Source organism: Lepisosteus platostomus, chromosome 25 (assembly GCF_059453375.1).
Source record: "Lepisosteus platostomus isolate fLepPlt1 chromosome 25, fLepPlt1.hap1, whole genome shotgun sequence".
In the NCBI taxonomy this organism is placed as follows: domain Eukaryota; kingdom Metazoa; phylum Chordata; class Actinopteri; order Semionotiformes; family Lepisosteidae; genus Lepisosteus; species Lepisosteus platostomus.
This window is the reverse complement of record NC_142635.1, coordinates 2,817,188-2,836,030: the sequence shown is the minus strand read 5'-3', so window position 1 is coordinate 2,836,030 and position 18,843 is coordinate 2,817,188. Positions and strand designations below refer to the sequence as shown.

At 48.2% G+C, this 18,843-nt stretch overlaps 1 protein-coding gene across 2 annotated transcripts in view; it reads right to left on the bottom strand.

Moving 5' to 3' along the window:
* LOC148640587 (C-type lectin domain family 12 member A-like) overlaps window positions 1-18,655 on the bottom strand; it is a 31,525-nt gene extending 12,870 nt beyond the window's left edge. The window contains exons 1-7 of one of the 2 annotated variants that reach the window (XM_088619712.1): window positions 18,114-18,655; window positions 15,907-16,049; window positions 9,340-15,029; window positions 6,594-6,647; window positions 5,535-5,624; window positions 4,045-4,218; window positions 3,796-3,944 (exon numbers count right to left, since the gene is read on the bottom strand). In XM_088619712.1, the coding sequence (XP_088475838.1) occupies window positions 3,796-3,944; window positions 4,045-4,218; window positions 5,535-5,624; window positions 6,594-6,647; window positions 9,340-9,442 (570 nt within the window). In that variant the 5' untranslated portion in view covers window positions 9,443-15,029; window positions 15,907-16,049; window positions 18,114-18,655. Of the gene's footprint in view, window positions 1-2,936; window positions 3,468-3,605; window positions 3,713-3,795; window positions 3,945-4,044; window positions 4,219-5,534; window positions 5,625-6,593; window positions 6,648-9,339; window positions 15,030-15,906; window positions 16,050-18,113 lie in introns of those variants that run through there. The other variant, XM_088619713.1, reaches the window with a different exon arrangement.
* Window positions 18,656-18,843: the final 188 nt, after the last annotated feature.

The window sequence follows — 18,843 nt, the reverse complement described above, 5'->3', positions numbered from 1 at the left end:
GTTGTATCAGAACATTTTACTCTCACTCCTGACACATTTTCCATGAACCTCTGTTGTTCAGTGATCTTGAATCGGCTAGCTTCTGGAAACCCACTGAACCACCACAGTAGGTGGTGTCCACGATCGTAGGACTTTCAGTCTGTCCCCATGGTAGAAACGTGTCCTGTAAGAGACGGACCATGACGCCTGGACCAGGGTGGGACGGGAGAGACGAGGTGGGGGTTGGAGGGAGGAGTCACAGCAGAAAACGAGCGCTGTCGTTGGTGCTGCTAGGGAGGTGAGCCGGCCAGCTGGAAGAGCCTCTTAACCACAGCGCTCTAAATAGGTCAGGTGATGGAACAGCCCCCCGCTCTGAGCAGGGCTGCTGGTAAGGCTGACCGCTGAGAGGTGAGAACAGGTCTGCGCTCTGCGGGCGGACTGCTGCTCTGTCACGAGGACGCTTTCAGAAGAGCAGACATCTCGGCGACGTGTGTGACTGCTTGTTTGCTAAAACACAGCTGGCTGCAGCGGAAATGCCCAGAAGCAATAGATCTTGACCCAGGAGTTATCCATTGCAATGAAACCCATTAAGAATTTCGCCCCAGGGCTGAACGCTGTCCTCTACCCTCGAGTGCGACTGGCGCTTTGTGTAAGGGCTGTGTGCATGGTCACACAGTGAGCACTGCAGAATCCTTCTGAGAGATCAAAGGAAACTGAAAGAGCTAGGTCTCGGAAATGATCTGGAATGGAAGACAGTATTAAAAGACTGTCTGCAGAAACAGCCTCTCACACTGCAGATACACACTCAGAGCTCCAGTCCTGCACTGCTCCAGCCTCTCACACTGCAGATACACACTCAGAGCTCCAGTCCTGCACTGCTCCAGCCTCTCACACTGCAGATACACACTCAGAGCTCCAGTCCTGCACTGCTCCAGCCTCACACTGCAGATATACACTCAGAGCTCCAGTCCTGCACTGCTCCAGCCTCTCACACTGCAGATACACACTCAGAGCTCGAGTCCTGCACTGCTCCAGCCTCTCACACAGATACACACTCAGAGCTCCAGTCCTGCACTGCTCCAGCCTCTCACAGAGCAGAGACACACTCAGAGCTCCAGTCCTGCACTGCTCCAGCCTCTCACACTGCAGATACACACTCAGAGCTCCAGTCCTGCACTGCTCCAGCCTCTCACCCTGCAGATACACACTCAGAGCCCCAGTCCTGCACTGCTCCAGCCTCTCACACTGCAGATACACACTCAGAGCTCCAGTCCTGCACTGCTCCAGCCTCTCACACTGCAGATACACACTCAGAGCTCCAGTCCTGCACTGCTCCAGCCTCTCACACTGCAGATACACACTCAGAGCTCCAGTCCTGCACTGCTCAAGCCTCTCACACTGCAGATACACACTCAGAGCTCCAGTCCTGCACTGCTCCAGCCTCTCACACTGCAGATACACACTCAGAGCTCCAGTCCTGCACTGCTCCAGCCTCTCACAGAGCAGATATACACTCAGAGCCCCAGTCCTACACTGCTCCAGCCTCTCACACTGCAGATACACACTCAGAGCTCCAGTCCTGCACTGCTCCAGCCTCTCACACTGCAGATACACACTCAGAGCTCCAGTCCTGCACTGCTCCAGCCTCTCACAGAGCAGATATACACTCAGAGCTCCAGTCCTGCACTGCTCCAGCCTCACACTGCAGATATACACTCAGAGCTCCACTCCTGCACTGCTCCAGCCTCTCACACTGCAGATACACACTCAGAGCTCCAGTCCTGCACTGCTCCAGCCTCTCACACTGCAGATACACACTCAGAGCTCCAGTCCTGCACTGCTCCAGCCTCTCACACTGCAGATACACACTCAGAGCTCCAGTCCTGCACTGCTCCAGCCTCTCACCCTGCAGATATACACTCAGAGCTCCAGTCCTGCACTGCTCCAGCCTCTCACACTGCAGATACACACTCAGAGCTCCAGTCCTGCACTGCTCCAGCCTCTCACCCTGCAGATATACACTCAGAGCTCCAGTCCTGCACTGCTCCAGCCTCTCACACTGCAGATACACACTCAGAGCTCCAGTCCTGCACTGCTCCAGCCTCTCACACTGCAGATACACACTCAGAGCTCCAGTCCTGCACTGCTCCAGCCTCTCACACTGCAGATACACACTCAGAGCTCCAGTCCTGCACTGCTCCAGCCTCACACTGCAGATACACACTCAGAGCTCCAGTCCTGCACTGCTCCAGCCTCTCACACTGCAGATACACACTCAGAGCTCCAGTCCTGCACTGCTCCAGCCTCTCACCCTGCAGATATACACTCAGAGCTCCAGTCCTGCACTGCTCCAGCCTCTCACACTGCAGATACACACTCAGAGCTCCAGTCCTGCACTGCTCCAGCCTCTCACCCTGCAGATATACACTCAGAGCTCCAGTCCTGCACTGCTCCAGCCTCTCACCCTGCAGATATACACTCAGAGCTCCAGTCCTGCACTGCTCCAGCCTCTCACACTGCAGATACACACTCAGAGCTCCAGTCCTGCACTGCTCCAGCCTCTCACCCTGCAGATATACACTCAGAGCTCCAGTCCTGCACTGCTCCAGCCTCTCACACTGCAGATATACACTCAGAGCCCCAGTCCTGATCTGCTCCAGCCTCTCTCACACAGAGACACACTCAGATCCCTGCATTCATTTTCAAAGGCTTTTTCTCCTGTCCCTAACTTACGTGTATATGGTGAGCGTCTCAACTCAGGTAGGTGAGTCTCTTGGATGATGATATTTTTTTGCTCAGCTAAATAGGGCAGGTATTGGTCACAGGCAGGGAAAGACCCGATGAGTCTGTTTAAGATTATGAAGACTGTTGTTTACTCATCTCCAGAAGACTGTGAAATCGATTTGTGCTTCTTTTTCTTCTCTGGGGCAAAACAGAATGCATACAGACACTTCACATAGAAATAAACTCAGGTTTATCACATGATGAACAAAGATAAGACTACCAAGGAAGAGAGAGTGAAAACAAAGGCTGTGAGAATTGTTGGCGGCATTTTGGAAGTGCCAACAAAAATGAAAAACATCAATCAAGCTCTTCCTTGGAGAGTGTAAGAGCAGGGGGAATAAAACCAATCAAAAAATACAACTGACAGGGAGTACTGGTTCAAAGCACTGAAAGTCAAGACAGATGGGCAAAATGGTACAAAACTCCAGGAGGCTCGATGATTCCTCACTCAACTCTCTGCCCAGGAGACTGTTTGTCTTTCTCCTTCACACAATTTCACGCACTCCCTCACATCCTACTCCAGTCTCCCTCAAGTCCTGATCGCAGACTGCGGAGGCAGCCACACTTTCCCAGACTCCCCCTCACAGATCCAGGGATAATGTTTCGTGCACACAGCTGCAGAAAAAGAGATCCTGTTCGAAGTCCGGATTCCTTTGGCACATTTCCCACGATCATACTCAACACCTTCCTGACTCACTGAGCCCCTGTGAGAGAGGAGAGCAGAGTCACTGAGACAGTCTGGTCACCCCAGTGCACAAGATTATAATCACTCTCACAAGTGATTGTCCCTCTGTGTGTGAGGGAGAGCTCTTCATACAGACTCCCATCATCGCCACACTTACATTGATCTGTCCAGAGATCCACTATCCACCCAGCTCCACACACCATTCTCCATCCTGCTCAGGCCAATCCAGTACTCATAGCTTTGTAATAGATTCTTCAGACTCATCTGTAGAGAAACACATCTCAGTCAGTTCAACATGGACACAAAATATCACACCGTGTCTGTTTTTGTGATGCTCTATTCCTCACCATTTCTTTCTCATCATTGATCTCCAGCAGCTGAGCTCCCACTGATGAACAGAACTGACTCGCAGACTCCCAGGCTCTCCGGTCTGTAGAGACGTAGTAACATCTTCCACTGTCTCCCCCCTTCCATCCCTCTGGACAGCACTGCTGCTCTGTACAGACAGACACACAGGAATCACCTGGATTACTACTGACTGAGCCTCTGGGACTCATCAGGACTCTCCTCTTTGCCAGTCTATAATAATCACTCACTTCTCTCATTATTAAAGGGGTCAACACAGAAGACAGACTCCAGCTTTTTTCTGAACTTCTCAGCTTCTAGTCTGTATGTCTGTGCTTCACGACTGTATCTCTCAGTCTCATTCCTGCACATCTCCAGGTGCAGCTCCTCCAGCCCGCAGTCCCTCTCTGTGCTCTTCCTCCACACTGTAAATTGCAAAACAGGGAGCTCAGATATAGCGCACAATTGTGGACCTACAGTATCTATTCTCGTGATCACAAGGGGCAGAACACAGAACACTGACTGTAATACAACCACAGGCAATATCATTCAGGTCCAGCTGCTCGTGTTCACATGACATGAGCATATGTCGCAAAGGAACAAGTAAAGGTTGAATCCCTGCTGAAAAAAGAGAAGAAAAGAAACAGCTGTGGAGCCTTCTTCGAGCTTTACGTGTTCCTTTGCTGCCTATGCATGCTGACGCAGCTCCATCCTTGAGCTACATGATTATATGTCTCTGCCTCACATACTGCCGTAGAAAGCACTCTGAAGAGTTATTTAGAGCTTAAATGCACTTCACTGGTAGCAACTCATGGAAAGCTGGCCAAATTGTAAGGGATTTTGTCATTGGTACATCACCTTTTTACACAACAGATCACATAAAAATGAAATCAAGTCTATTCGGACAGTGTGGTCTTGGAAATGCAGGGATTCTCATGGCCTGACTGGACTGCAGGAGTCCAGTGTGCTCTCGGTCAGTTCAGTGTCCCCCGTTGACTGGGAGACTTGGGAATTTCAGCGAGTCTGACAGGGCAGCAGTGTCCTGGAGGTATTCTCTCTTAAGGCTCCTTATTGCTCGAGTTGTTGTTTTTTTTTTAAAACCCATCTCTGTGTACAAAGCTTCCGGCACGCATTTCCGAAACGCAAATGTTCCAATATTCGCAACTCCACGCGGTCCGATATGGAAATGACATTGCGACACACGTCTTATCGGCACGAAATATCTCCCGCGACCTTCACTCAAAGCCTCGTGCGCCTTCTGGCGTAATGACGCGCCCCGCGCCGTCTCTTCTTGTCACTTCCTGCTCGTCGCCACGCTAGGGTGCGATCGGCAAACCACAGAGCCCCCCCGCGGAGCGGGCGCCATGGCAACGGGGCTGCGAGCGCGGAGAGTGACCAACTGCCTCCTCCGCCCCTGAGGCCCCCCCGGAAGCGCAGCCCGGCGCGGGGCGGAAAATCGCGCAGGTGCCGCAGTGGCGCGGCGCACGTTGGCAGCTTGAGCGAACTTCAAGCAGGGAGCTGCGTCAGCATGCGTGGCCTGCAAAGGGGACAGGTCACGTCAGCGCCTGGCTGATCCGATCCGTGGACAGGCACGCCTGCGGGTACGGCACATGGCAAAGGACAGGATCGCTGCCTGACGGAGCCCAGTTCATCTGAAACGCACATCAGACGGCATATTTCCCCCTGCAGTTTCCCTCAGGGGATTGCTAAAGTATCTATCTGTCACAGCAGGAGCACTTACACAGCACTGCCATCGCGCTGACCATGACCACCGAGATGCACACTGTGACTCCCAGAGCCAAGCAGGCACATCTCCTGCTGCTGGTCCGCCCTGCGGAGACAGAAAGACAGATTAACATGTCCATAGGGACTGATACTGCAGGACACAAACAACAGACAGAGAGAGGAGCAAGGATACACCAGCTTCAGTACACACCTGCAGACAGCATCACAGTGTCCCAGTGTAGCAGACAGGCAGTAACAGTGCTCCAGTGCAGCAGACAGGCAGTATCACAGTGTTCCAGTGCAGCAGACAGGCAGTATCAGTGTTACAGTGCAGCAGACAGGCAGTATCACAGTGTTAAGGTGCAGCAGACAGGCAGTATCAGTGTTACAGTGCAGCAGACAGTACCTGCAGTATTTCAGTGTAGTATGAGCATTATAACAATGTAGAGCACAGTTTCTTACAAGGTGCTACCAAAAAAAATCTTATGCTTAACACATCTACAGTATATATGTCTTCTACCATTGCTAATCAACTCAGTTAATAGAACAATGAACAGAAACCTGGATCCGGGTTCTTAAACAGCACATTGAAGTCTGTTACAGAACCCTAACGTTGCAGTACGCATCGGTTCATCAGAGTTCTGATCATTAAGAGTGAATCGGAAAGTACACATCTAAAAACTGCTCACCAAACACAGAAGTGAAGCAATGTGTGAGGAGGGAGAGAACTTAACAGCAAGTAGAATAAGAAAAGCCCACCTGGTTCACTAACTTGCACTCAACATTTCTATCTCTCAGTTTGTGCACTTTCATAAACTGGTCAGAAACTGATTAAAACATCACTCCGTTGAGACCAGTGGCCCTATGGAAGAAGAGTGGTAGGGATGGAGTGCATCTCCACATTGCAGAGATCTGGGGTTCTTTCCTGCTCGGGTTTTTTTAGGGTGTCCCCCATTACCTGTCCCCCCTTCTTAGACCTGAGAGCTCTTAATCAATTCATCTGTTCCTCCTCCTCCTCTAGTGCTGGGATTGTGTTGCACTGTTGGAAAGCAACATGGGATGCATCTGGTCCTACCTTTGCCATGTTTTCTCTTCCTCTGCCCCCTGCAGACGGCGCCAGATTCTGAATCTGTGTAGGGAATTATGGAGAGGTGAGGACTGCACGCGGACTCACTCTCTCCTTCACCCCGTCGTGACAGGAGCACCACGGACTCACTCTCTCCTTCACCCCGTCGTGACGGGAGCACCACGGACTCACTCTCTCCTTCACCCCGTCGTGACGGGAGCACCACGGACTCACTCTCTCCTTCACCCCGTCGTGACGGGAGCACCGCGGACTCACTCTCTCCTTCACCCCGTCGTGACGGGAGCACCGCGGACTCACTCTCTCCTTCACCCCGTCGTGACGGGAGCACCGCGGACTCGCTCTCTCCTTCACCCCGTCGTGACGGGAGCACCGCGGACTCGCTCTCTCCTTCACCCCGTCGTGACGGGAGCACCGCGGACTCGCTCTCTCCTTCACCCCGTCGTGACGGGAGCACCGCGGACTCGCTCTCTCCTTCACCCCGTCGTGAAGGGAGCACCGCGGACTCGCTCTCTCCTTCACCCCGTCGTGACGGGAGCACCGCGGACTCGCTCTCTCCTTCACCCCGTCGTGACGGGAGCACCGCGGACTCACACTCTCCTTCACCCCGTCGTGACAGGAGCACTGTAGTCTCCTGTAGGACCGGAGGGGTCTGTCGCTGATCCTCCATCCACCAGCAGGTGGAGCCTGGTTGGGATTCACCGCGCTGGGTCCTGGTCAGCAGTGGCTCCCTCATCAATTTGGTGACATAAGAACGTATAAAACTATGTCCCTCTATAGCAGGAAACTCCCACTCTGGACCTGGAGAGCACCAATCCAGCCGTTTTCTTTTTCCGTGTAGGTCACTATTAACATCAACAAATTCTAAGGAACCATGAAAACACTCGTTTCTAAAGATATGGAACAATCCTGTTGTGATCGATTAAACAGGCGATGTGTTACATGAAGTCATTTGGAATTCATCATCAGCCCTCGAGGACTATAGGTCTCCCATCTGGACACCTTACTGGTTTGATTCATCAATAACTCACACATGTTGCCCGTGATTAAAATCGGATGACCTACAAAACTTACTGGACCAGAGCTCTTCAGGACCAGGGTTAGAGATTTCTGTAGTAACTGGACCAGGACTCTCCAGGACCAGAGTTATAGACCGCTGAATGGAGCTCTACAGGACCAGTGTTGGAGACAAGAAATCGAAGGTCAACTCAAGCCCCTTAGCTACTGTATTTTGTTTCCCAGCATCTAACTGCTTGAAGGATCTCATCAAGCTCTTCATTAAAGAAGCCAGAGTGTCTTTGACTGGATATATTCCCACACTACCCTTTGTGTAAAGAAGTGCCTCCTCTCAGCTTTGAAAACAAATAAAACCGACCTGTCTATCTGAGCCAGCTTATGTTTGCACCCATTGATTCAACAGGGCTGGAAGTAGGAGGAAACAGGGTAGCAAACGTGATAGAGAAAGACTTGATATAAGAGAAATAAAAACAGAGGAGCAATCCTCAGAAAATTAAAAATTGTGACCCACAAACATATTTACAGTCTCAGGCTGGTCAAAAATACTACGGCAGGTAAACTAGAAAAGGACCTTTTGTCTTGCCCAGAATCTGAGAGGTGTAGAAAGAGAGATCAAAGCCTCTGAGGTTTGCTTCATCTGCTTTTCTGTTTGTTGTAGCAGCTCTGAAAAGGGGGCACTTTCGGCTATCAGCCTTGAACATCATGCAATCACAATTATTAGTGGAGAGAGGGCTCTGACAATGTCATCCAGACTTAACCGTCATACGTAGGTTGGATCTTAGACTTTCTGACCAACGGATCCCAGAGAGTGAGGGTGAGTGGTCTTCAATCAGGGTAGCTTTGCTCTTCCACTATGTCCTCTCCCTCTCTGAGTGTTGTCCGCCATCTTCTCCGTTCTGTATACAGACGGCTGTAGAAGCCCTTCTGAGGACAGACCCAGTGATTAACTTAGCCGATAACTCTGTCGCTGTCAGTCTGCGCACAACTGTCTTTTCTGAGGAAGCGGAAAAAATGTCTCCAACCGCAATGTTGTTGATCACAAGCTGACCTTTCAGAAGAACATGGCTACCACATTTAAGAAGAGCCCACAGCGATGGCTCTTCCTGACGATGACCGATGACTTTCTTCCTATACAACTATCGTTTGGTTCTGCCCTGGCTTTCACTGCAGTAGCCTGGGTTAGTGACCTTAATACATGCAGTAAAAAGGAAACTAAGCAGGATGGTGAAGGTATCTGGCAAAATCACTGGTGCACCACAGCTACAGCTTTCAGACATTTACATCAGACAAATAGTGCAGAAGGCTAACAGACAGTATACTGAATCCTTGGACTGTCCTGACCAGCCCTTGCAGAGCGAATCTGAGCTGCTCTCCCCATTTCGACTCCCTAGATTCAAAGGCAATAGAACTAAGTCATCTTTCCTTCCCACAGATGTATTCGATGTGAATTTAATTTTTTTTTTTCCTTCTCATCATACCGTGAATATGTCTCTTGCTTCATGTTGTGTTAAATGTATGGCGTGTGATGCTATGTCTTTTACCTGCCCGTAAAGCAAATTTCCCATTTAGGACAACAAAGTAGTATGTAAGTCGCAGACAGACAGCATCACAGCACTCCAGTGCAGTAGACAGTATCTCAGTGTTATAATGGAGCACACAGGCAGTATGACAGTGCTACTGTGCAGTAATCAGACAGGGGCTATAGTGATGAACTACTTACTGTGAGCAGGTCGTGGCTGCGCTGGAGGGCGGCCGGTCGTTTGGTCATTCTTTCTTGCGGCTTTGGAAGATTTTATATTAGCATACACATCAATTTCAGCCATTGTCTCTTTCTTTCTATTTCGCCTGATCGCTGTGTCTCATCACCATCTCTGATGTCTCCCTGTTTCTCTCAGCATGGTCCCGTTCAGTTGAAACCTCCTTCTGTCTGTATCAGAGGCAGTGCGACAGAGCCAGAGCACGATGAAGACGCGAAGAGGGAGGGGTTTATGGCTTCCTGTGCTCTTTTTTCTGCCATGTGCCTTAGTGGAGAGTCAGTGTGAGTGTCCAGCTGTCTCACTGACAGAGACTCACTGTGTACAAAATCTGGTTAGAAGGAAGACCTCTAAATACTCTGGACTAGACAATCTAGTGACTAGAGAGCCGAGTGCAGGAATATATCAATGTCATTGCTATCATGTTATCTAGGTAAGAGGTCAAGGTTGAAATCCATCAGAATCACACACACTGCTGACCTAAGGAAATATTTGGTCTTTTTGAGAGAAGCAGGAATTGACGTTCAGTGTCACCACCTCAGAGTGGAGCTCACAAAGCAGTAAAAACAATAACGAAAACTTCAAATAATATTTTCATTTACCAGAGGTACAGTACTGTTCCAAAGCCTGTTCACTGGCACCAATTCCCAAACAATCATTATACTGACAATTGAATCAACCATCATGCCTCAGATTTCTGTGTCAAAATATAATTGCACTCAGGAGGACAAGAGGCGTGAATACATTCCCTTTTCCCCCATTCAACTCAGTTACACACAAAGTTACACACAGTTCAGCTCATGCCTTTTGCTCATTAGTAGTTAATGGATCTGTCTCATCCAGCTGTTCCCTGACAGAAGCTGGGTTATCGGCTTCAGCAACATGGCTGGCAGCTGGTTCCACACTGCCGCCACCATCTGTATGAACAGCACCTCCTGTTGTTGGTTTCAAACTCACATCTGGATGGACATCCCATTAGAACAGACACCCCCCAATAAACCCCATTCTCCCTCAGATTACAAACACAGCGCTGCCCAATGGTCTGCAGATGCCAGGACCACCCTTGTAAAGCAAACAGCCAGCTCTGCATTTGTAACAGTCAAGACAAGAGAATGGACCCTTTCCAGAAAATCCCAGGACTCTTCACACTGGATTTTCTTTTCCCATGAGCACAGCTCCTCTTCTGCTTTACAGTCTAACAAGCCGAGGAAGAAAACAAACTGGACCAAAACAATCCAGGTGAAAAACAAGTCTTGTTCCTCCAGCTGAGAATAAACCTTACCTTTTTACACTCTTCAGTCCTCAATGTCTTAAACCCAAGTGAAATCAAAACACTCTAGTCCACACAGACAGCAAAAATCCATCCAGTAAATGCCCTTCTTTTCACTCCCATCTTTGAAAACGGAATTACAACAGGCAAACAGAAACAATGCAGATTCCTCTGATCACTAAACCAAGGATTGACTTCACCTTTGACCTGCTTCCCCAAGAACAATAGGCGAGGTGGGGTTTCCCAGTCCTCAGCACAGGGGCTCCCAGGAGCTCCTGGCACCTGCGCTCAGAGGCCACGCCTCCTGACAGGGAACGGGGCTGGTGACCTATGACCTCCAGGCAGCACCAGGGCACAGTCAGTGTGAACTCACTACTAATGTCCGATTACAGAGGAGGTGCTTTTCAAATGACAAAAGATGACATTGTGTTTTCCACACCTCAGGCGGGTGTTCTGGGTTCTCGGATGCCTGTCATTCGTGTGAGCTCAGGCACGGGGAGAGCATGAGGAAACGTGAGAGAGAGCGCAGGATTGTATCACGGCTGAAAGCGAGAGGGTGACAGGTGGGAAAGATACGCTGAAAGAATTCATGAGTGAGAACGCACCTCCTCTGGACTGCAATGATTCATAACCCTGACTCTCTGTGCTTCAGTTGTGCAATTGTGTCTCTGTGCTGAACTATAACTGTGTAGCGGTGTCTCTGTGTACTGTAACTCTGTGTAGCGGTGTCTCTGTGTACTGTAACTCTGTAGCTCTGTCTCTGTGTTGTACTGTAACTCTGTGTAGCTCTGTCTCTGTGTACTGTAACTCTGTAGCTCTGTCTCTGTGTTGTACTGTAACTCTGTGTAGCTCTGTCTCTGTGTACTGTAACTCTGTAGCTCTGTCTCTGTGTTGTACTGTAACTCTGTAGCTCTGTCACTGTGTTGTACTGTAACTCTGTGTAGCTCTGTCTCTGTGTACTGTAACTCTGTAGCTCTGTCTCTGTGTTGTACTGTAACTCTGTGTAGCTCTGTCTCTGTGTACTGTAGCTCTGTCTCTGTGTACTGTAACTCTGTAGCTCTGTCTCTGTGTTGTACTGTAACTCTGTGTAGCTCTGTCTCTGTGTTGTACTGTAACTCTGTAGCTCTGTCTCTGTGTACTGTAATTCTGTGTAGCTCTGTCTCTGTGTACTGTAACTGTGTAGCGGTGTCTCTGTGTACTGTAACTCTGTAGCTCTGTCTCTGTGTTGTACTGTAACTCTGTGTAGCTCTGTCTCTGTGTTGTACTGTAACTCTGTAGCTCTGTCTCTGTGTACTGTAACTCTGTGTAGCTCTGTCTCTGTGTACTGTAACTCTGTGTAGCTCTGTCTCTGTGTTGTACTGTAACTCTGTAGCTCTGTCTCTGTGTACTGTAACTCGGTGTAGCTGTGTGTCTGCTATACTGTCACACTATATGCTGTGTGTCTGTACTATAGTGTAACTCTGTGTCGCTGTGTCTCTGTGCTGTACTAACACTGTGTAGCTGTGCCCCTGTACTATACTGTAACACTGTAGCTGTGTTTCTGTGCTGTACCGTAACACTGTGTAGCTATGTCCTGCACTGAAAAACTGTGAAGCTGTGTCTCTGTGTATTATAACTGTGTAGCTGTGTCTCTGTGCTATACTGTAACTGTGTTTAGTTGTACTGTGTCTCTGTTCTGCATTGAAACACTGTGCAGCTATGTCTCTTTGCTGTAGCAAAACTCTCTGCAGCCCTGTCTCTGTGCTGCAGTGTAACTCTGAGTCTCTGAGTCTCTGTATCTATGTGCTGTAGTGTAACCCTGTGTAGCTGTGTCTCTGTCCAGTACTGTAACTCTGTGTAGATGTGTTTCTGTGTTGTACTGTAACTCTGTGTCTATGTGTCTCTGTGCTGTACACAAACTCTGTCAAACTGTCTCTGTGCTGTACTGTAACTGTGTAACTCTGTGTCAATGTGCTGTAGTGTAACACTGTGTAGCTGTGTCTCTCTGCTATACTGTAACACTGTGCAGCTGAGTCCCTTGCTGTAGTGTAACTCTCAGTAGCCCTGTCTCTCTGCTGTACTCTTACTGTGTGTAGCTGTGTCTCTGTGCTGCAGTGTACCTCTGATGACAGTGTGTGCTGCACATGGTCCATTACTTGCTTCCTCTTTGTCCGCAGGCTCCTTCAGTCCTGTAGCCTGATCATGTCAGGTCTCAGAAGCTACGCAAGGCTGGGCCTCGTCAGCACTGGGATGGGATTCCCAGGTTTGGGAAATCAGTGTTCCTCAATGCTGACTCAACGGTGACCGGTGGTGGAAGGTCTTGTACGTAAGATGAGATGTTAAATTGAGGTTTTGACTACTTGATCATTAGATTGTTAGGAGTGTCCTGACTGGATTCCGGTCTTGCCATGCACATTCTGGATTTCCTGATGTGCCTCCCTATGTAATGTGATGATGCACCGTCTTTCTTCCCCAGTTTCTCTTTTTTCCACCTTATCTTTGAGTAGGGCTTCTGGTGCAGAATGGCTGCGGTGTTTCTCAAAGGTGGGGCTGAATTTCACGGCTCGTTACTCCCCCTCTATGTAGAGTGTTTCAGGCCCTTTTGGATGTTAATATATCTTTCTTCTGCATGTCCTGACCGTCACAAATCCCAAACACAGTGGACTGGACTTCTCACAGACTACTTTTGAATGTCAGTAGAATCAGACATAAAGATACAACTATTAGTTTTATGTTTTCTTGTGGTGAAAATGTCTGTGATCCATTAAGTGTCCGTAGTGTTGAGATCTTCACTTCAAGAGGCAATAAAGACAAGAGAGTTTCAAATTCTGCCCCCTGGTGGCTGATGGCTGCTTAACGCTTTATCAGATGACTTGTTCTTCATTGCTCTGTTGGATAACTGGAACCAAGAGAACGAAAGTAGGCCAAGACCACATCTACCGTTTTCAATGTTTATCCTACACCCCATAGCTATAGGATTGTGCACCTGGATGTTCTCCTAATGAAAACATACTCTTGGTAAATCCTGGTAAAATCTGTTGCACACTGTTGTACAAGAAAGCACTGAGAGCTGGTCTGTGAGGTGCGTACTGGTGCATCATCCAGGTGGGGCTACACACTGGTGGTGGTGGAGGGGATCCCCATTACCTGTAAAGCGCTTTGAGTAGAGTGTCCAGAAAAGTGCTATACAAGTATAAGGAATTATTCTTATTATTAGTGGTAGTAGTATTATTATAATCATCATCATCATCATCCTGGTCATCATGACTCTCCTCTGTACAGAGGTGTGAGGTAGTAGTGGTAATCGCTGGGCAGACTGTGCTGTTCCCCAATATCTGCCTGTACCCTAAATTTGTAACATCAATCATAAGTTAATTTACCGGTGGTATACTGGCTCTGATGACCATCATTCACTAGGAATGACAACACCCAAGATGAAAGGGTCATGGAGTGAGATTGTGGCTTAACCTGCTTGGCTGAGGGCTGACCTCCCGTTCATAGGACAAGGAGACCAGGACCCCCCTGCAGGGTGAGCAAGGGGCAGCCACAGAGGTGGAGATGGAGTGGAGGTGAGATGCAAGACACATGCGAGAGAGAGAGGGATCTCGTAGGTTTTTATAGCGTTTGGGAGAGGAATGGATTGTCAGGAGCGATTGCTAATTACTGACAGCTGAGTCTGATTGAGCTCGGTTGTTGTCATCCCTTCTGAACTTTTGTTATAAACTCCATTACAATTCCTCTAGAAGAGCTCAGTAGATGAAACGCTGTAAAAAGACAACATACAGACTTTTTTCTTTAGAGAGTTTAGACCCACGAGTACAATGCCCCATTGCTTTCCTGTGAGAATAAGGAGTAGACATTGTAGAACTTACCGTGATAAACAATGCCATGGAACATGATCACTTTTGAAAGACCACCTTGTGACCTACACCAGCCCTGATATCTGTGTGCATCTGTTGTTCAACTTCCTTGTGATGAGCACATGAACACGGTCTAAAAATCATCTGCTCGTCATCAGCAATAGCTTCGTTTTGCAGAGAAGGTGGGGCTTCAGAAGAGTAGTTCTGAATATTTTTAAAGACATGCATTTCGTTTTCAATGACATAGGAGGCAAGCAAGTGTGTGACCTGTGAGTGCTCACTGCTGTGTAGAGAGCCTTGAGTCACCATCAAAATGCACTCTGAACTGTAGCCACGCAGACACACATAAACGAATAGCCATCAAGAAAACAAACTGTAACTCATTATGCTCATGAGTGCCATAAAAACTTCTCCACCTCCTAAAACCGTACAGCAGCTGCCTACAGACTCAGTCCTTCCCTAAAAGAAGAAGGAAGGTATCAGGACAAACGTTTCTCTCCATGAACTCCAGATGTCATCTGAATGGCAGGAATTTGCTGCATGCAGGCTAGAAGACGGAATAGGTAGTTAACTGCTAGAATCTGATTCTGAAATCTAAACAATTACACAAATATCGTGTGTAAGGACATCTGAAGGGGGGCTGACAAGCTGCAAGAGCAGCATCACAGTATTGCAGAATAACTATGAGATGAATAGCAGACAGTGACAAAACTGTAACAGACCTTATAATAGAGAGTATCACAGTGTTACAGTATAGTAGACAGAAAACATCAGTTTTATAGTACAGCAGACAGACAGAATCACAGTGTTCCAGTGCAGCAGACAGACAGTATCACAGTGTTCCAGTGCAACAGACAGACAGAATCACAGTGTTACAGTGCAGCAGACAGACAGTATCACAGTGCTCCAGTACAGCAGACAGGCAGTATCACAGTATTACAGTGCATCAGACAGACAGTATCACAGTATTAGAGTGCAGCAGACAGACGGTATCACAGTGTTACAGTGCAGCAGACAGACAGTATCACAGTGTTACAGTGCAGCAGACAGACAGTATCACAGTGTTCCAGTACAGCAGACAGGCAGTATAACAGTGTTCCAGTACAGCAGACAGACAGTATCACAGTGTTCCAGTGTAGCAGACAGACAGTATCACAGTGTTCCAGTGCAGCAGACAGACAGTATCACAGTGTTACAGTGCAGCAGACAGACAGTATCACAGTGCTCCAGTACAGCAGACAGGCAGTATCACAGTGTTCCAGTACAGCAGACAGACAGTATCACAGTGTTCCAGTGTAGCAGACAGACAGTATCACAGTGTTACAGTGCAGCAGACAGACAGTATCACAGTGATCCAGTGTAGCAGACAGACAGTATCACAGTGTTCCAGTGTAGCAGACAGACAGCATCACAGTGTAACTTACTGTGGAGGAAAGGAGACAGGGGTTCCGACTGTGCAGGAGGAGAGCTAACTGCAGGATCCTGTGTCCCTGGGCTCTGAAGACCTTCATTGTAGATCCTGTCTTCAGCCAAAACCTCTTTCTTTCCTTCTGTGCTTCCCTGCAAACTGAAACAGCCAGAGAGATAAATTCACAAAACCAAAAGAGGAAGAGGAGGAGTTTTCTCAGTTCCTGTGTTGTTGTACATGTTAATCTCTTTCTCTCACTCTTTCAAAGAGATAAAATCAGATAGAGAAAAAGGAAAACAGGGCAGAATGACATAGAACGCAAGGGCATTTTTCATGGGTTCTGTATCACAGTGTCCAGTCAGTCAGTGTCAGTATGCCACTGCCAGAGACTCAGTGTGTCTCAGTATCCAGCTGTCTCACTGACAGAGGCTCAGGGTGAGTGTCCATCTGTCTCACTGACACAGACCCAGTGTGAGTGTCCAGCTGTCTCACTGACAGAGGCTCAGTGTGATTGTCAGTCTGTCTCACTGACACAGACCCAGTGTGAGTGTCCAGCTGTCTCACTGATAGAGACCCAGTGTGAGTGTCCAGCTGTCTCACTGACAGAGGCTCAGTGTGAGTGTCCAGCTGTCTCACTGACAGAGACTCAGTGTGAGTGTCCAGCTGTCTCACTGACAGAGGCTCAGTGTGAGTGTCCATCTGTCTCACTGATAGAGACCCAGTGTGAGTGTCCAGCTGTCTCACTGACAGAGACTCAGGGTGAGTGTCCAGCTGTCTCACTGACACATTCAGTGTGTCTCAGTGTCCAGCTCTCTCACTGACAGAGACCCAGTGTGAGTGTCCATCTGTCTCACTGACACAGACCCAGTGTGAGTGTCCAGCTGTCATTTTAATGGGTCACTCTCTGCAGTGTCAGGATGTTGTGCATTATTGTGACATTCTTTTACATTCTCTCAGGAATCCTTTGATGCAAGAACTTTTTTAGCAAATGTGTGCTTGCTCACAGCTCTGATGTGCAACTTATTTTTAAAAAAAGCAGAACTGCACCTTCAACCACAATACAGACAGAAGTGTTTTTTTTCAATATTCAGTGGTCAGCTTTAATGACGACTCCTCTCATGTGTGAAGTCACATGACCTCTGTGGAGCTCTGTTGCTAAGAGACACTTCTGCGCGATAAAACCAGCAGCTAAACCTCAGTCAAAGCTTTCTCATGTCAAAGTTTGAATTGCATTGAATTTTGTATACCTCTCAGTGTTCTGCTAATGGACTGCTGATATTGTCTGCTGCACTGGATCACTGTGATACTGTCTGTCTGCTGCACTGTAACACTGTGATCCTGTCTGTCTGCTGCACTGTAACACTGTGATACTGTCTGTCTGCTGCACTGGATCACTGTGATACTGTCTGTCTGCTGCACTGGAACACTGTGATACTGTCTGTCTGCTGCACTGGATCACTGTGATACTGTCTGTCTGCTGCACTGGATCACTGTGATACTGTCTGTCTGCTGCACTGGATCACTGTGATACTGTCTGTCTGCTGCACTGGAACACTGTGATACTGCCTGTCTGCTGCACTGTAACACTGTGATACTGCCTGTCAGCTGCACTGGAACACTGTGATACTGTCTGTTTGCTGCACTGTAACACTGTGATACTGTCTGTCTGCTGCACTGGATCACCGTGATACTGTCTGTCTGCTGCACTGGAACACTGTGATACAGTCTGTCTGCTACACTGGATCACTGTGATACTGTCTGTCTGCTGCACTGGAACACTGTGATAATGTCTGTCTGCTGCAGTTTAACAGTTGTTCAGCTGTCACTGTGCCATGCAGTAATACTGCTGATATTAGCCATATCCAGTCTCTCTTCTTGAAAGCCACATTAACGTACTACAGTGTCCAGGCAGTTAGTGTGCATGACCGACTCTGTCACTCTTTTCCTAGTGCAGCTTGTTCTTTCACTGCCTGTGTTAATTGGCTGCTGCTCTCTCTCTAGTCCAGTCTTGCTAACAGAGACAGAAAAAATGCTCCACCAACAAACCCTCATGCCTTGTTCTTTGATCTCGCAAAGGATTGCTGCATCTAAAGCACAGCACATTTTAATTCTGGACTATTTCAGTGCAGCGAGGACTGAGCTTTAAAGGGGCAAACTTAGACGACACGCAATTCAGATTCATGTTTAAAAATCTTGACAACAAAAAAAAAACAGAGCACTTACCTGCCTTCAGCAGAACCTGGAGCAAGAGCTTCATGAAGATGAAGTCTGGCCCTTGAGTCGCATGTGAAAACTCAGTTATTATACTATACCTGAATCCTGCTTCGTTGCTGCACTGGAATTCCTCTCATGTCATTAGGGCTGTGCTGATCCATGAGCAGTACAATTCAGCCTGGCTCGCTCTCAGAAAGAGCAGAAGGAAAGAGAGGACTAGAAGATCCTGGCATATCTAACTGTAGTCGAAAGTCTTAGAGACTACCAAGAAAAGAACACGGAGGGAATGAACTGTATCCAGCACAGCCCTGATCTGCTACACATATACACAGCTCACTTTGCTTCTCACTTGGACTCTGCTACCTTCCTGCATGTTAATTCAAAACTGATCAAGCTAGTTCTTACAGCTGTGCAACATGCAGCCACCGATTATTAAAAGGTGAAACGATATTCATTACAATCTGGTTTGAAAAACAGGAATCGCCATGTTGCTATTACACTGAATTCCTTCAGTGGAATATTGTAATTCCTTCGGTACCAGGCTGCTGGCTAAGAGGCGTCAAGCTGAAGAATGATTCTCACCAGAGCTGCTGTAGGATTTTTAGGTCTCTTGAAAGATCATGTCATGTCTTTTGTGCTGCCCTACATAGGTTTCTCAAAGCTATTTGCGGCTGTGCAGCTACACAAGCACACAAACAGGAAATTAGTGTTAATTTAGCTCACAAATAAGTCAGGCTGT